This window comes from Schistocerca gregaria, chromosome 4 (assembly GCF_023897955.1).
Source record: "Schistocerca gregaria isolate iqSchGreg1 chromosome 4, iqSchGreg1.2, whole genome shotgun sequence".
In the NCBI taxonomy this organism is placed as follows: domain Eukaryota; kingdom Metazoa; phylum Arthropoda; class Insecta; order Orthoptera; family Acrididae; genus Schistocerca; species Schistocerca gregaria.
Window position 1 is genome coordinate 743,838,833 of NC_064923.1, and position 15,520 is coordinate 743,854,352.

Here is a 15,520-nt window from a genome sequence, read left to right on the forward strand (position 1 = left end):
TTACTTCAGATACATGTTATCAGACAGTAACTGTTCCTTCAAATATACATGCATGTCTGAATAGCATAGTAATTTGAATGTACAGACACTATGTAAACACAGATATTGTAACCACCCAGTCATGTAAAATGGTCGGATAATATCTCCATACCAAAGAAGATCGAATCATGTGGTTTCGGGCTGCTATGCTGGTAGTTACCATGCCGAGCAACTAGATCACGTTCCAACAAATATGAGATTTGCGATATTGCTATGAATCAAATTTTTAAGCTGCCGCTGCAAGACATCTTGGAATATAGAAATCGTAAAACTGGTGTGGAAATATCCTGATTCAGTATTAGTTTTGACTTTAGATGTCACATCATAATCGTTGTACCAACACTTTTGTCTAACAATCTCTTCAAGGGAAGCCTTTCTATAGACGTTGTTTACCACGAGAAACAGTTTGATTGTTTATGTCTATAAAATGTTGACTGGGACAGGGATTATGAGGATCTTATCAAAACATTCTTCAAAAGTTTTCTTCATTTACACAAGTTTACTGCCGCCTGAAATAATGTACACTCAGGCAGAAAGAAACACCTTAAGCGCACAAAAGATTAGTTTCTATAGTCTATTAATCGAAAGAACAATCCTGATGTACCCATTACACCCATTACGTTGCGTATTCTTCTACGTTTGCTGTTACCTCATCGGATTTTATTTCCCGCGGAGCGTCATCTGTGTATAGTTGGGTGCAATAACAGCCTTATGTTTTATGCGGCAGCGTAGCTTGCCCATACTGTTCAGTGAAGATAACATAATGGACAACGCTTTGCTGGTGCATTTAAAAAGGGAAGCCGGTCCAATAAGCCCACAGTGGTGTGAACAATGCGGGTAATCATGTGGAAGCTTATTTGTTTCTGTTCGACATTCCACAACTCATGTTAATAATATGTCGTTTAATCTCTTTCCAGTTGCTTTATTTTAGCACTTCCCACAGAAAGGTATTTGAAAATGCTGGAACACTGACGTGATTCACACCGAAAGTATTAAAATCAAACATTCGGAAGCAGATTGGTCTAAACATTACACCTGTGGATAATTATTAAAATCGAAAAACAGCAGCCAAAATAAAAAAAACTTCAAATGTCATTTAAATTTAAAACAGATAAATTAATATGCAATAATACTCCGATAATACGCAACTTAAGAGTCCAGGTGGAAATCATATTTTAGGTTAGAAATAGAGCATCAAAATGTGCCTGCATGGACACAGTATAATTTACCCGCGAGAGTAATGTATGATTTTAAGAATGTGTAGCAGAGATTTTGCTGTATAAAGAAATACTGAAGCTACTTATGGTATTACTCAGTCATGTGGTAACCTCTTTAACTTCTTTTATCTCTGAATTTGAAGAAGACATTACATCAGTGGTGCTACCAAATTCAGCATTGACCATGGTACACAAAACGGGTCAGATCGTTGTTGCAACGAAAAACGCATGCCAAATTTAAAAGAAAGCAAAATCCCCAAGATTGCCAAAGTTTTACAGAAGTTCGAAATATGGAGCGTACTTCAATGCGACATGCTTTTAATAATTTCCACAACGAAATTATGTCTCGAAATCTGGCAGAAAAACGAAAGAGATTCTGGTCATACATCAAGCACACCAGTGGCAAGACGCAATCAATACCTTTATTGCGCAGTAACAACGGTGAAGTCACTGATGGCAGTGCCACAAAGCAGAGTTATTCAAAAATGGCTCTGAGCACTATGGGACTCAACTGCTGTGGTCACTAGTCCCCTAGAACTTGGAACTACTTAAATCTAACTAACTAACCTAAGGACATGACACATATCCATGCCCGAGGCAGGATTCGTACCTGCGACCGTAGCAGTCGCACGGTTCCGGACTGCGCGCCTAGAACCGCGAGACCACCGCGGCCGGCACAGAGTTATTCAACACGGTTTTCCGAAACCTCTTCACCAAAGAAGACGAAGTAAATATTCCTGAATTCCAATCAAGAACAACTGCGAAGACGAGACACATAGAAGTAGATATCCTCGGAGTAACGAAAGAGCTTAAATCACTTAATAAAGGCAAGGTCTCCGGTCCAGACTGTATACCAGTCAGGTTCTTCTCAGAGTATGCTGATAAAATATCTCCATATTTAGCAGTTATATACAACCACTCGCTCACAGAAAGATCCGTACCTAAAGACTGAAAAATTGCTCAAGTCACACCAATACCGAAAAATGGAGTTAGGAATAATCCGCTGAATTATAGGCCTATATCATTAACGTCGATTTGCAGTAGGGTTTTGGAACATATATTGTATTCGAACACCATGAAGTGCCTCGAAGAAAACGATTTATTGACACACAGTCAGCACGGTTTCAGAAAATATCGTTCTTCCGAAACACAATTACCTCCTTATACTCATGAAGTAGTAAGTGCTATCGACAGGGGATGTCAAATTGATTCCATATTTTTAGATTTCCAGAAGGCTTCAGACACCGTTGCTCACAAGCGTCTTCTAATCAAACTGCGTGTCTACGGAGTATAGCCTCAGTTGTGCGACTGGATTCGTGATTTCCTGTCAGAAAGGTCTCAGTTCGTAGTAAAAGACGGAAAGTCATCCAGTAAAACAGAAGTAATATCCTGCTTTCCCCAAAGAATGTTACAGGCCTCGGCCCACTATTGTTCCTGATCTACAGTATTTGACCGCGAACGCGCTGCCCAGTATCCTGAGTACCTTGCATGTCTCAGTCGCGGTGAGAATAGTATTCTGTGTACTTGTGAGTGCATTATGCCGGAACTAAGTGAATTCTGACGTAGGCAAAGTGTTTGTGCTCACACTGTGTGTTCTTCCATATCAAAGGTAGCGAAAGTGTTTCAAGAGCCAACGTATCAAAGATACAGGGAAAGCGGAAAAACACAGTCCACTATGTCACAACAGCGACGAAATCGTGTTTAGTGATCACGACAGGTGGTCACTGAAGGAGATTGTGGCGAAAAATAAGGGGACGATAGCCGCAAAACAGCGAAAGTCACTGCAGAACTGAATCTCTGATTCTTGAACCCTAGCAGCACCAAAACAACGCTAAGGGAGCGCTAGCATCAGAGCAATAACAGTGAAACGTGGTTGGGGTTCCGTGATTATTTGGACCGCCACATCGTGGTATTTCGTGGGCCCCATGGTTTCTCTCCAAGGTCGCATCGTGGCTGAGTATTATGTGACCATTTTTGCTCATCACGTCCTTTCTGTGACACAGTGTTTGTTATTATTCTCGGCCATAATGACTATGTTCGTGAACCGTGACTGTGGGATAATTATTTATTTCTTATTTCTCCAACCAGTCACTTTTTTATTTTATGTTTAATGAAACATAATACAATTCGTTTCTAACATGTTCTCTTCACCTTCAGGCATTTATACACACATACAGATAAACGTTACGTAAAAATAAACAGTCTTAAACTAGATTAATCTAGAACTCTTTGTCCATTGTTTGTTACTCTAGTGGCTGGTGTGGCATTTGGGGGGGAAGGAGGGGGGCAGTGGATGGCTAGCAATCGAAATCAGTGATCTCTTCCGCTGGTTTTCTTCCTTGTGGTTGACTATGTATGATATCACGATATTAATACGTGGATTGTACATTGTCCACCCACAGCAGACGAATGTAATTGATGTATATATAGTAAATAAAAACCACAGACGGGTAAAGTCATGAATGTAAAATAAAAGTAGATCATACCTACATAGATAAGTACATGCACTGTCATACTCAAAAGTGTACCAAATAACTGCTTTCTTCTTATTTGAGTGCACCGCACTTTATGTAGTTGTCTTGCAGGTCCTCTTAAATTCATATTATATATAAGGCTAACCGGCCATTTGACAATCTTCTTCTGTGCGGATGCACAAACAGTGCCCGAACTCTTACGGGAATCGGCAATAAGCCGCGAGTAATGAGTATAATGGACAGGGGCACTATGAATATAGTGCGGGACAAAAAGTTTGGGATGTTGGTCTCAGAGGAGGTGTGCCAGAGGTAAGTCCCTGCAGTCGCACTATCCTCTGCGTCCTCGGTGGCTCAGATGAATAGAGCGTCTGTCATGTAAGCACGAGATCCCGGGTTCGAGTCCTGGTCGGGGCACACATTTTCAGCTGTCCGCCTTGTCAACGGCTGTATACAGCTGGGGGTATCCATTTCATTGTAATTCCTCTTTACTTCTTTGCAGTGTTGTCGTTTGCCTGTACAAAACGAATACCACAATACTATTTTAAGGTAATCAGTCCAGGCGTAAAACAACACCACCACATTACAAGTACTAAGTATCAAGTCATTAGAAATGAGACAGTCCTTAAAGTTTGTAAATTCAATTTCATTACAGTAAGTGACATATCAAAATCAGTCATTAGAATCTGACTTAACTAACACCATCACATAAATCATTCCAGCTATCACTAGGTAAAATAAAATATTTTTGTAAAAAAGAAATTTTGAGACACTATCAGGACTTCTCAAGTTCTGTCACAATTCTAAGTATTTTTGCTTTTGAAAAGGTTTTCATACACCCGTGATACGTCGTTCCTGATATCAACAGTTGGTCATTAGCTGGACGTTGAACTAACCAGTTAAAAGTAACGCTATTAACAGCGGTAAGAGCTCATGGAAACCTCAAAATTAACATCCTGTCGTCAGCAATTTCTCTGTACTCTTGTTTACGCAATTATTTGTGTACATTTTTGAACTTTAAACGACATGACCAAATTTTTGTACCGGATCTTGATTGAAACCAATCACCTATAGCTGTTGTAACTAGGCAGAGTTTTCGTGCCTGATCGACACTCGATCATAGTAACGTTCTTCATTGGTGGCCAGACATAAAGAGTCGATCGATATCAAAGTTTCCAGCGGTATCAGTCACAAAAGCTAAACATGAAACTTTTTGTGCTCTGCCTGGAATCCTGTCAAAACGCATATCCCCTTGTAAAGTAGCCACGAAAAATGTTTAGTATAATTTAAAGTAACAAAATTTGCATATGTTTAAAACAAAGTGCCATGATATACAGCTTTGTGACGCGAACTGAAATGCAGCGCACAACCAAATTTTTAATTAAGTAAAATCAGGTGTTAGGCATCGAATTTTTTCACCAGCAGAGACGTGAGTGATTGTGAAATATTTTTTTCGCGATCAGAAATCGAACACGGAACGTACTGCCGTTTATTTCTACCCACGAACTGTTTGTTCGCTACCAGTGAGATGCGTGCATGTTTGACTAGAAATAACTCCACCTGTCGTTATTGCTGACAACACATGGAGAGACATTAAAAACGAAATTACTTATCACTAGTGGTTCGGTGCTCGTATGCTCGGGTTTGGAAAGAAACCATGAATATTTTTGATTTGGACCAGGATGCGGACCCTCGTGTGTCTTTCGTGGAGACAGAGAGCAGTTTACGTCTCTGGGAAGAAAAACGGAATGACCGATCTATAGAGGCGTCTGACCCACACACAACGATAGAGAGGAGATCCGAATTAGAATCGTCGTCCAGCACCAAATTTTTCGACGACTGAAGTTCAAGTGAAGTAAGAGTCTTGTGACCTTAAATGACAACTGGTTAGTTAAAAAAATAATGTTTCTAGAGCAAGGAAGATCACTGGCGACAGACTTTCTGTTTGCTGCAACTTGCGCCTCTGCTAGGGCCCAACCTAAAGCGGCTCTGCCCCAGCTGGTAGAGAAGGGATACGATGTTTATAATGCGGATTCTCAACTACGGTGCAACTGGACGACCTTCACTTGGCATTACTAGACGTGAAGGAGATCTGTTAGTGCGTTTTCAAAATACTCGTTGTCAGTGGGAATCGAACCCATATATGTCAATTAAGAAACTAGGACCAATCCACCACACCACTGGAATCCACATGTTCTGTTTTCATGACTGTGTCGAAACGTAGGATGCGCTTAGTTCTCCATTAACTGCGTAGTTATCAGCAGGTTTCTGACAGAGAAATTATGCTAGTCTCAAGTGAGCAGAATCTAAAGACGCTTTTTAGCCACTATAGCCTCGATTCGAAGTCATTTTGAAATTTTCAGTATTTGAAGCAATTTCTTAGACAGAGAGATACCATTGCAAAGTGTGAAGTTGCGAAATACTTAAATTATTACTGTCATTGTCGATGTTAACTTCTCCATTCTGCTACTTCTACATACGTGCCTGAAGCAGGCATTTAATGCTTCTTGGTCGTATTTAGAAGCAGTTGCCCAGAAAACGGATAAATATGTAGTTCGCAAGTAATGGCCGCAGCGTTCTGTGTTAAGTGGACCGTAACAAGTAGTTATTTACTTCTTTCCATGTCTAGGGAATACTTTTCAAATTAATATCGGACATCTCAAGTTATTAGTAGAGTACATTAAAATTAAATTAGCCGATGAAGACCTTACTTCATAACAGAAATTGCTTTGCGTTACTTCATTCAATTGCACTTCTCAACGACGCTTATAAAACTATAAAACTGGCGGTAAACGCCACTTTCAAACCCAGAGAACATTCATGTCTTCTGTTAAATTTCGTATCATTATCTCCAGATCACTCGGTCGACGTCAACTATTGAGATCAGAACAAGGAAGAAAATATTGAGAAGATCAACTGTTTTCCGTTGGTTTAAATGGAGGAGGGAGGAGAAAGGAAGGGAAAGGCACTATTGACATCAACTGCATTGGGACGTTGTGCGGCATCACCGGCGACCATTGCAAAATATGCGTACCATACCGGGATTCGAACCCAGGCTCTCGTGCTTACTAGACACATGTGTTAACCACTGCTCTACCCACGCCGGTGTTGCTTACAAGTGCACACACTACCTCGGTGCGCCTCACAGCCGACTACACTCCCAACTGCCGTTCTCTGTCCGCAGTCCTTGTCAATTTCCTTCATGCTCGCTGCTCTGAGATTCCCTCTGGACGCCGGACATACTTCAGTCTTTATCACCTGCTGACATGAGACTAGCATAATGTCTGTGTCAGAGGCCTGATGATAATGAACCAGTTAATGGAGAATTCAATTTTTTCACCGTGTTTAATTTGTAAGCTATGTGCATCGTACGCTACGATACAATCATGGAAGTAGTATATGTGGGCTTCAGTGGACAATCTGCATTAGGCACTGGCGAGGCTCGGACCTGTTGTCGCGGCCGCAGGCGCACATGGAAGAGGAAGTGTTCATAATACTCGCGTGTGCTCTTGTCTGAATAGATCGCCATGACACATACACTACTGGCCATTAAAATTGCTACACCACGAAGATGACGTGCTACAGAAGCGAAATGTAACCGACAGGAAGAAGATGCTGTGATATGCAAATGATTAGCTTTTCAGAGCATTCACACAAGGTTGGCCCCGGTGGCGACACCTGCAACGTGTTGACATGAGGAAAGTTTCCAATCGATTTCTCATACACAAACAGCAGTTGACCGACGTTGCTTGGTCAAACGTTGTTGTGACGTCTCGTGTGAGGAGGAGAAATGCGTACCATCACGTTTCCGACTTCGATAAAGGTCGGATTGAAAGCTATCGCGATTGTGGTTTATCGTATCGCGACATTGCTGCTCGCGTTGGTCGAGATCCAATCACTGTTAACAGAATATGGAATCGGTGGGTTCAGGAGGGTAATACGGAACGCCGCGCTGGATCCCAACGGCCTCGTATCACTACCAGTCGAGATGATAGACATCCTATCCCGATGGCTGTAACGGATCGTGCAGCCACGTCTCGATCCCTGAGTCAACAGATGGGGACGTTTCGAAGACAGCAACAATCTGCACGAACGTTAGCAGCAGCATGGACTATCAGCTCGGAGACCATGGCTGCGGTTACCCTTGACGTGTGCTATGGTATACTCACCGATGAACCTGGGTGCACGAAAGGCAAAACGTAATTTTTTCAGATGAATCCAGGTTCTGTTAACAGCATCATGATGGTCGCATCCGTGATTGACGAAATCGTGGTGAACGCACATTGGAAGCGTGTATTCGTCATCGCCATACTGGGGTATCACCCGGCGTGATAGTATGGGGTACCAGTGGTTACACGTCTCTGTCACCTCTTGTTCGCATTGACGGAACATTGACCAGTGGACGTTACATTTCAGATGTGTTACGACCCGTGGCTCTACCCTTCATTCGATCCCTGTGAAACCCTACATTTCAGCAAAATAATGCACGACAACATGTTGCAGGTCCTGTACGGGCTTTTCTGGATATAGAAAATGTTCGGCTGCTGCCCTGGCCAGCACATTCTCCAGATCTCTCCCCAACAGAAAACGTCTGGTCAATGGTGGCCGAGCAACTGGCTCGTCACTACTCTTGATGAACTGTGGTATGGTGTTGAAGCTGCATGGGTAGCTGTACCTGTACACGCCATCCAAGCTCTGTTTAACTCAATGTCCAGGCGTATCAAGGCCGTTATTACAGCTAGAGGTGGTTGTTCTGGGTACTGATTTCTCAAGATCTATGCACCCAAATTGCGTGAAAATATAATCTCATGTCAGTTCTAATATAATATATTTGTCCAATAAATACCCGTTTATCATCTGCATTTCTCCTTGGTGTAGCAATTTTAATGGGCAGCAGTGTATTACGACTAGGTAATTAATTTATTTTATAAGTTCTTAAATTTACTGTGAATTAATAATCAATGATCTTAATCTGATTTTTACTCGAAAATTCAAGATGGAAGTAAGCAATATTGTTTTTAATGCCACATTTATGTAACCATTGTTAAAACTTTTACGTAAGTAATTATCGAAAATTACTACTACACTTGTTAACTTTCTTTAAGCAAAATTTGTTTATCAAATGGAAAAGAAATTGACTAGGTGTGAGTAGTTTTCACACTGTCAGGGTTCCGTAAAAACTTACTTATGTATACAGGCAGTTCATCCTTAACGGAAATCGAAATCCTCGCCGATTTTTGCTTGTTTTCGACATTAATACAGCTAACATGTCGCTCCCAGAAATTACAAGACTTTCGATATCGTTTTAAGTTCTGAAGTCGGATAACAAATGCGGAAAGAAGCAATTTTTTACGTGTGATATAATTACAAATTAACAGTTGCAGATGTTTTCTTTATCTGTATAGTGAAACCTTGGTTATTGCCAAATAGATCAACGGGAAGTACCCTAAGAGTTTTGATGAGTGAGTTTGCGAGTATCAAAATATGAGACATAAACGATCGTATCTTTTGACTGCATTGACCCAGAAGCTTAAGTGTTTTACACCACCAAGGGACCATAGATTTTTAGTAGGTGACATAAATTGAAACTTCGGTACGTCTGTCAGTTCATGGGAGAAAGGAATCTTAAACGGATGGACAGAGAGCAGTAAATAACAAATAACAAAATTTCTTTTCGTGTGATACAATACGAATTAACAGTTTTCGAATTTTCTTCTCTAGTTGTAATGTAAAACCTTGTTTCTCACAAAAATCCATGGCTCTAGATCAATGGGAAGCGCGTGGTAGGTTTTCATGAATGAAGTTGCGAATATCAAAACATATGATACGAATGTCCGCTGCTCGTGGTCTCGCGGTAGTGTTCTCGCTTCCCGAGCACGGGGTCCCGGGTTCGATTCCCGGCGGGGTCAGGGATTTTTCCTGCCTCGAGATGACTGGATGTTGTGTCGTCTTCATCATCATCATTCATCCTCATTACGGTCGGAGGAATGCAATGGAAAACCTCCTCCACTAGGACCTTGCCTAGTACGGCGGTGAGGGTCTCCCGCATCGTTCCCCTCGCTCCGTCACGGAGTATGGGACTTCATCATCATGACACTAGAAATCTAATCTGTAGGAATCAGCATGGGTTTCGAAAAAGACGATCGTGTGAAACCCAGCTCGCGCTATTCGTCCACGAGACTCAGAGGGCCTTAGACATGGGTTCACAGGTAGATGCCGTGTTTCTTGACTTCCGCAAGGTGTTTGACACAGTTCCCCACAGTCGTTTAATGAACAAAGTAAGAGCATACGGACTATCAGATCAATTGTGTGATTGGATTGAGGAGTTCCTAGATAACAGAACGCAGCACGTCATTCTCAATGGAGAAAAGTCTTCCGAAGTAAGAGTGATTTCAGGTGTGCCGCAGGGGAGTGTCATAGGACCGTTGCTATTCACAGTATACATAAATGACCTGGTGGATGACATCCGAAGTTTACTGAGGCTTTTTGCAGATGATGCTGGGGTGTATCGAGAGCTTGTAACAATGGAAAATTGTACTGAAATGCAGGAGGATCTGCAGCGTATTGACGCATGGTGCACGGAATGGCAATTGAATCTCAATGTAGCGAAGTGTAATGTGATGCGAATACATAGAAAGATAGGTCCCTTATCATTTAGCTACAAAATAGCAGGTCAGCAACTGGAAGCAGTTAATTCCATAAATTACCTGGGAGTACGCATTAGGAGTGATTTAAAATGGAATGATCATATAAAGTTGATCGTCGGTAAAGCAGATGCCAGACTGAGATTCATTGGAAGAATCCTAAGGAAATGCAATCCGACAACAAAGGAAGTAGGTTACAGTACGCTTGTTCGCCCAATGCTTGAATACTGCTCAGCAGTGTGGGATCCGCACCAGGTAGGGTTGATAGAAGAGATAGAGAAGATCCAACGGAGAGCAGCGCGCTTCGTTACAGGATCATTTAGTAATCGCGAAAGCGTTACGGAGATGATAGATAAACTCCAGTGGAAGACTCTGCAGGAGAGACGCTCAGTAGCTCGGTACGGGCTTTTGTTAAAGTTTCGAGAACATACCTTCACCGAAGAGTCAAGCAGTATATTGCTCCCTCCTACGTATATCTCGCGAAGAGACCATGAGGATAAAATCAGAGTGATTAGAGCCCACACAGAAGCATACCGACAATCCTTCTTTCCACGTACAATACGAGACTGGAATAGAAGGGAGAACCGATAGAGGTACTCAGGGTACCCTCCGCCACACACCGTCAGGTGGCTTGCGGAGTACGGATGTAGATGTAGATGTAGATGTAGATGTAGACACAAATGGTCGTATCTTTTGACTGCAGTTTTTTTACACTGCTAAGAGACTGTAAACCTTAGTCTGTGACATAAATTTCGACATAATATTTCTACCTGTTCCTTAGGAACAGTGATCTTATCAGTGGGACAGGCGCACGGAAGACGGCATAGGGACCCTATAAGGGTTCGCTTTTTACTAAGGTATGGAACCTTAAAAAAAATGCGACTAACGTCTATATATTACCTTTTCAGCCAGTTTAAATCAAATGATATGTAATCAACTCCTTTTTCTGAAAACCTCACGTTTCTGAAAATGTAAATACGATTCTTAAGATCGTAATTGTAACGTACGTTACTGTTTGCAGTGAATGACCCAGGACTGAGGACAGAGCATGGTTGGGTGTGCGGAAACAAATTCAAGTCACTGTTACGAATGAACTGTAATATGCAAGTTATTTACACGTACGAATCCACACTTCCACTAAAATGACTGCTACGCGTCACAGCATTTACAACTAGTAAACAAATTTGCGTGTTTGCGTTGTTGATATTGTGTTGGACAATGATCTCGCACCATGACTCTTTCCAGACCCATTGTTCCAGCGGCAGCTATGACTCACAAAAGTTTACAGTATTCTTGCATCCGCTTCTTGGCGATTTCAGAGACAATATAATAGGTCACAGGTAAATGCTACACCACTTTGTAAATGTTTCGACGCACTGTGTAGCACAGTTATAATTTGACACCTGCGGTCATTAACGAAGCATCCGTATATTCCACACACGCTCTACGTTGTGCCTTCTTTCTACTGTTGCATGCGTCAGCACCGAGCGCGGCATGTCAAGCTTCCAAGTAGACTGTTTGATTTTCGCGGCAATGTTTTTACTTCTAATTAAATCAACATCTGAACCCTTCAAGTAGTGCTGTCATTTACAGTTAAGGAAATCACTGATACACATTTTCATCTTTTATATAAAAGTAGGTCATTTTATAAATTACAAAGATATCTCCATTTCCAATGCACACAAATCGTTTCCAGATTAATCGATCGACAGGTATGGAAAACAATTCCGAAAAATGTATTATTTAATGCGTTTAGATGTAATTGTTCCGTTACACAAACACCTCGTGTTGTTAATTGTGTCTGATATTTGTTGTCACAGTTGAACGTAGGTAGTAAACTGTTTCTCTCTGTTTTGTTACAGACGCGTCTTACGCCATCATGTACCCGTACAGAGATTGGCTGCTTGAGCAGGACAGATACGTATCGGACGAGAGCAAGAGACCTCCCGGCACGGCTATTGTGAACGATATGTTCGGCATGGAAGGTTCGTTCAAGAAGCTCAACGTCGACTGACTCTACTGTGGAAGTGACGAAAACCTCAGCAGTACTGGCCGTGTTCTACTGCAGCTGAATAGTAGCCGTGACACGGTCGTTTAGAAGTAGTGTTATCAAGCATAGTAGTGTGACACTGATTCTTGTGCCTTGTCATAAAGAGCGCGGCAGGAACCAAGCACAAAGCGCTTGAAAGATGTTGCGTTGCTTGCCGTTCATGACACAAGCTGTTAGCTCGATAGACCGTATGCTATGTGCTTCAGATCTCAGATAACGAAAGACTAGCATTTGTGGGCATGTTTGGTAACTAGTTTGATGTTGGCGCGATATAATGCAGACATTTCTCACAGTTCTGAGTTAAATGTCTTTCGTGAGATGTGTTGCTAATGTGGTATCTTTAACAACTCAATTTGCAGTGTGTGTTTCAAGAGACGAGTGCATTAGTAAGTGATACAGTGAACTATGAAAATTGTTAACTATGTTGTAACCTTCCCGTATATAAAAATTTCCTATACAAAATTGACTGAGAATTAAAACTGATAAATTTTGGACTTAAGCAGCACTACCTCATGGCCCTATGAAATAAACCTGAATAAACTGAAAAATTCTTACCACATGCTGGTGTCGCCAGATCTGCTCCTAAATGGCACAGCTAAGCGCAATGCTGGCCTATTTACTACTACTGAACAACATTTATCTGAGATTTGCATTATTAGAAAAAAAATTGACTTTGCTTGCTGCATAGCTCTGATTATTATACAACACATGACTAAGATCAGGAAAAATTTGTAAAATATTTAAATTCAAGTAAATGACTGGTAAAAATTATGTTCTGAAAAACCTTATTATTGAAAAGTTTTCTTCAAACCATTACATAAAAAATGGAACATTACAAGTCTGACTTAATGAGGCTGAAAAATGACAAAAAAATGGCAAATGGCTCTGAGCACTATGGGACATAACATCTGAGGTCATCAGTCCCCTAGAACTTAGAACTACTTAAACCTAGCTAACCTAAGGACAACACACACATCCATGACCGAGGCAGGATGCGAACCCGCGACCGTAGCGGTCACGCGGTTCCAGACTGACGCACCTAGAACCGCTTGGCCACACCGGCCGGCAAAATCACAAGAAGATTGAAACAAATTCATATTATCATCTCAGACAACAGATTTAAGTACGCGCCTGGCGATAACGAATAACAAAGTTTACCTTACACTACATGGCAAAGAACTGCGCTGCACCAGCGGCGACTGCTGTTGCCCTTACATGGCTAACAACTGTACTCTAGCGGTGAGCTACGACGACTTCTCCGGAACAGCGAGCTATTGCAACTGCTCCATAACAACAAACTATTGCGACTGCTCTGTAAGAGCGAGCGATTATTACTGCAGCCGACACTGCTCTGACCTGCGATTCTATTGCAGCAGAGATGTTTTGTATCGCAGGCAGCGCGTGAGCGAGACATCGAAATTACATTTTCTCCAGTAGGGCACTGAACAGTAAACCTCTTACATAATGAACCCATTACAATGTCTATGTTTACAATAAATTCTGTTTGATTACTTAAGGTGTGGAACTTTATGCTTCAAGTACAAAATATAGATTCGCATGGGTGACAACACCCATGAGAGGTTGTGATACTTTTTTTAAGAAATAAATTACGTAGTAATCTTGCCGTTTATGTCTATATAATATTATTAAGAGTCCTTTTATTATTTACTTCAAATACATCGACTTGAATGTTTCAAAAGAGACACTATAGCTGCTGCGTTCGATTGTAAGGAATTCACGTTGTCTGCTTATACAGATTTAATGATTATTTTTCTATATAGTGATTACTGGTTCCTCACATGCACATTGGTGGGATGATTACACTTTTTTGGAAGATCATGGTTTTAAAATAGACGTAATGGTCGCCACAAGGAAATCGCTATTATCGCAACTGTGGCGGATATTGAAGAAAAATGAAGAAAATAATTGAGTGAGGTTTTAATTATTTAGCTAGAAAGACATACCAGTTCGCTGCGGTTTCTTTCAGTAGGCTACGAAACAGTTTGTATGATTATCATGAGCTATACAAACTATTAATCTCTCATGGAACAGACTTTCTGTTGTTTCTACACATTATGCACACAAAGTATTCATTATACTCAAATACGTTTGTTTATTTATTTAAAAGTGAGTGCTGCTACTACTGACTAGATATGCCGTACCGACGGGCAGTACACAAATCTTGCATCTGCACTGTGAATCTGGGACATCAGTTCACAGTGAGTTCAAACAATGCCTGAAGACGAAGGCAAATTGCGATACAAATGTACACAGCTACTTAGTCGAGGCACTGTAATGTTCATGAGCACTTATATCTCAGGTGTTACTGTTATAATTAAGTTATTGCATTCTGATGTTTAATTAATTTAGGAAGTAGGATCTAAACTTCATCATTAACAACTTGTTTTCTTATAAAATAATTTTTTCTACTACTAGTCACGATATTCTTTTTATTCATATTTTTCAAACTCGTTTCGAAAAATGAAACCCATTTCCAAACTCGTTTTTCATGTATTGCGCCATTTCTTCGTGATACTTTCGATCTGTCATATGCTGAATTGTCCTGTGACCTTTCGTGTAATATATGAGGGTTACCCAGGGAGCAAAACACCACTTTTTTTTTCTCTGCCGAAAACAATGGTACCAATGCGAAACGTTGCGCATTTATTACGTGAAGTCTCCTGAATGAGGGAGCCAAGTTTCCGTCGCTTCCGACAGATAGCGTAGGTGCAGGACGGTTTCAAAATGGCGCCTGTAGGTGACGCATGTTACAAGCTACGTGCCGTCGTTGAATTTCTCACTGCAGAGAAAGAAACTATGGAGAATATTCACAAACGCTTGTGTGAAGTCTGTGGAGCATCTGCTGTCGACAGACGTACGATTAGTCACTGGGCACGAAGGGTGAGGTCATCAGAAGGCGGTCTGGTGGAAATCCACGATTTCAAGCAGTCGTGGAGACCATGCACGGCTGTCACACCTGACATGTTGCAACGATCTAATGTTCTCATACACGAGGACAGACGCATTACGACTCGGCAGTTGGCGCTGCATCTGTCAGTCAGCAAAGGAAGTGTGGATGCAATTGTCCGCGATCTTGGA

At 41.4% G+C, this 15,520-nt stretch overlaps 1 protein-coding gene across 2 annotated transcripts in view; it reads left to right on the forward strand.

The window, feature by feature from the left end:
* The window catches only part of LOC126365962 (alpha-tocopherol transfer protein-like), a 104,614-nt gene extending 91,634 nt beyond the window's left edge, over positions 1-12,980 (forward strand). For both annotated transcript variants that reach the window (XM_050008757.1, XM_050008758.1), the window contains one exon: positions 12,234-12,980. In XM_050008757.1, coding sequence (XP_049864714.1) covers positions 12,234-12,385 — 152 coding nt within the window. In that variant the 3' untranslated portion in view covers positions 12,386-12,980. The remainder of the gene's footprint in view (positions 1-12,233) is intronic.
* Positions 12,981-15,520: the final 2,540 nt, after the last annotated feature.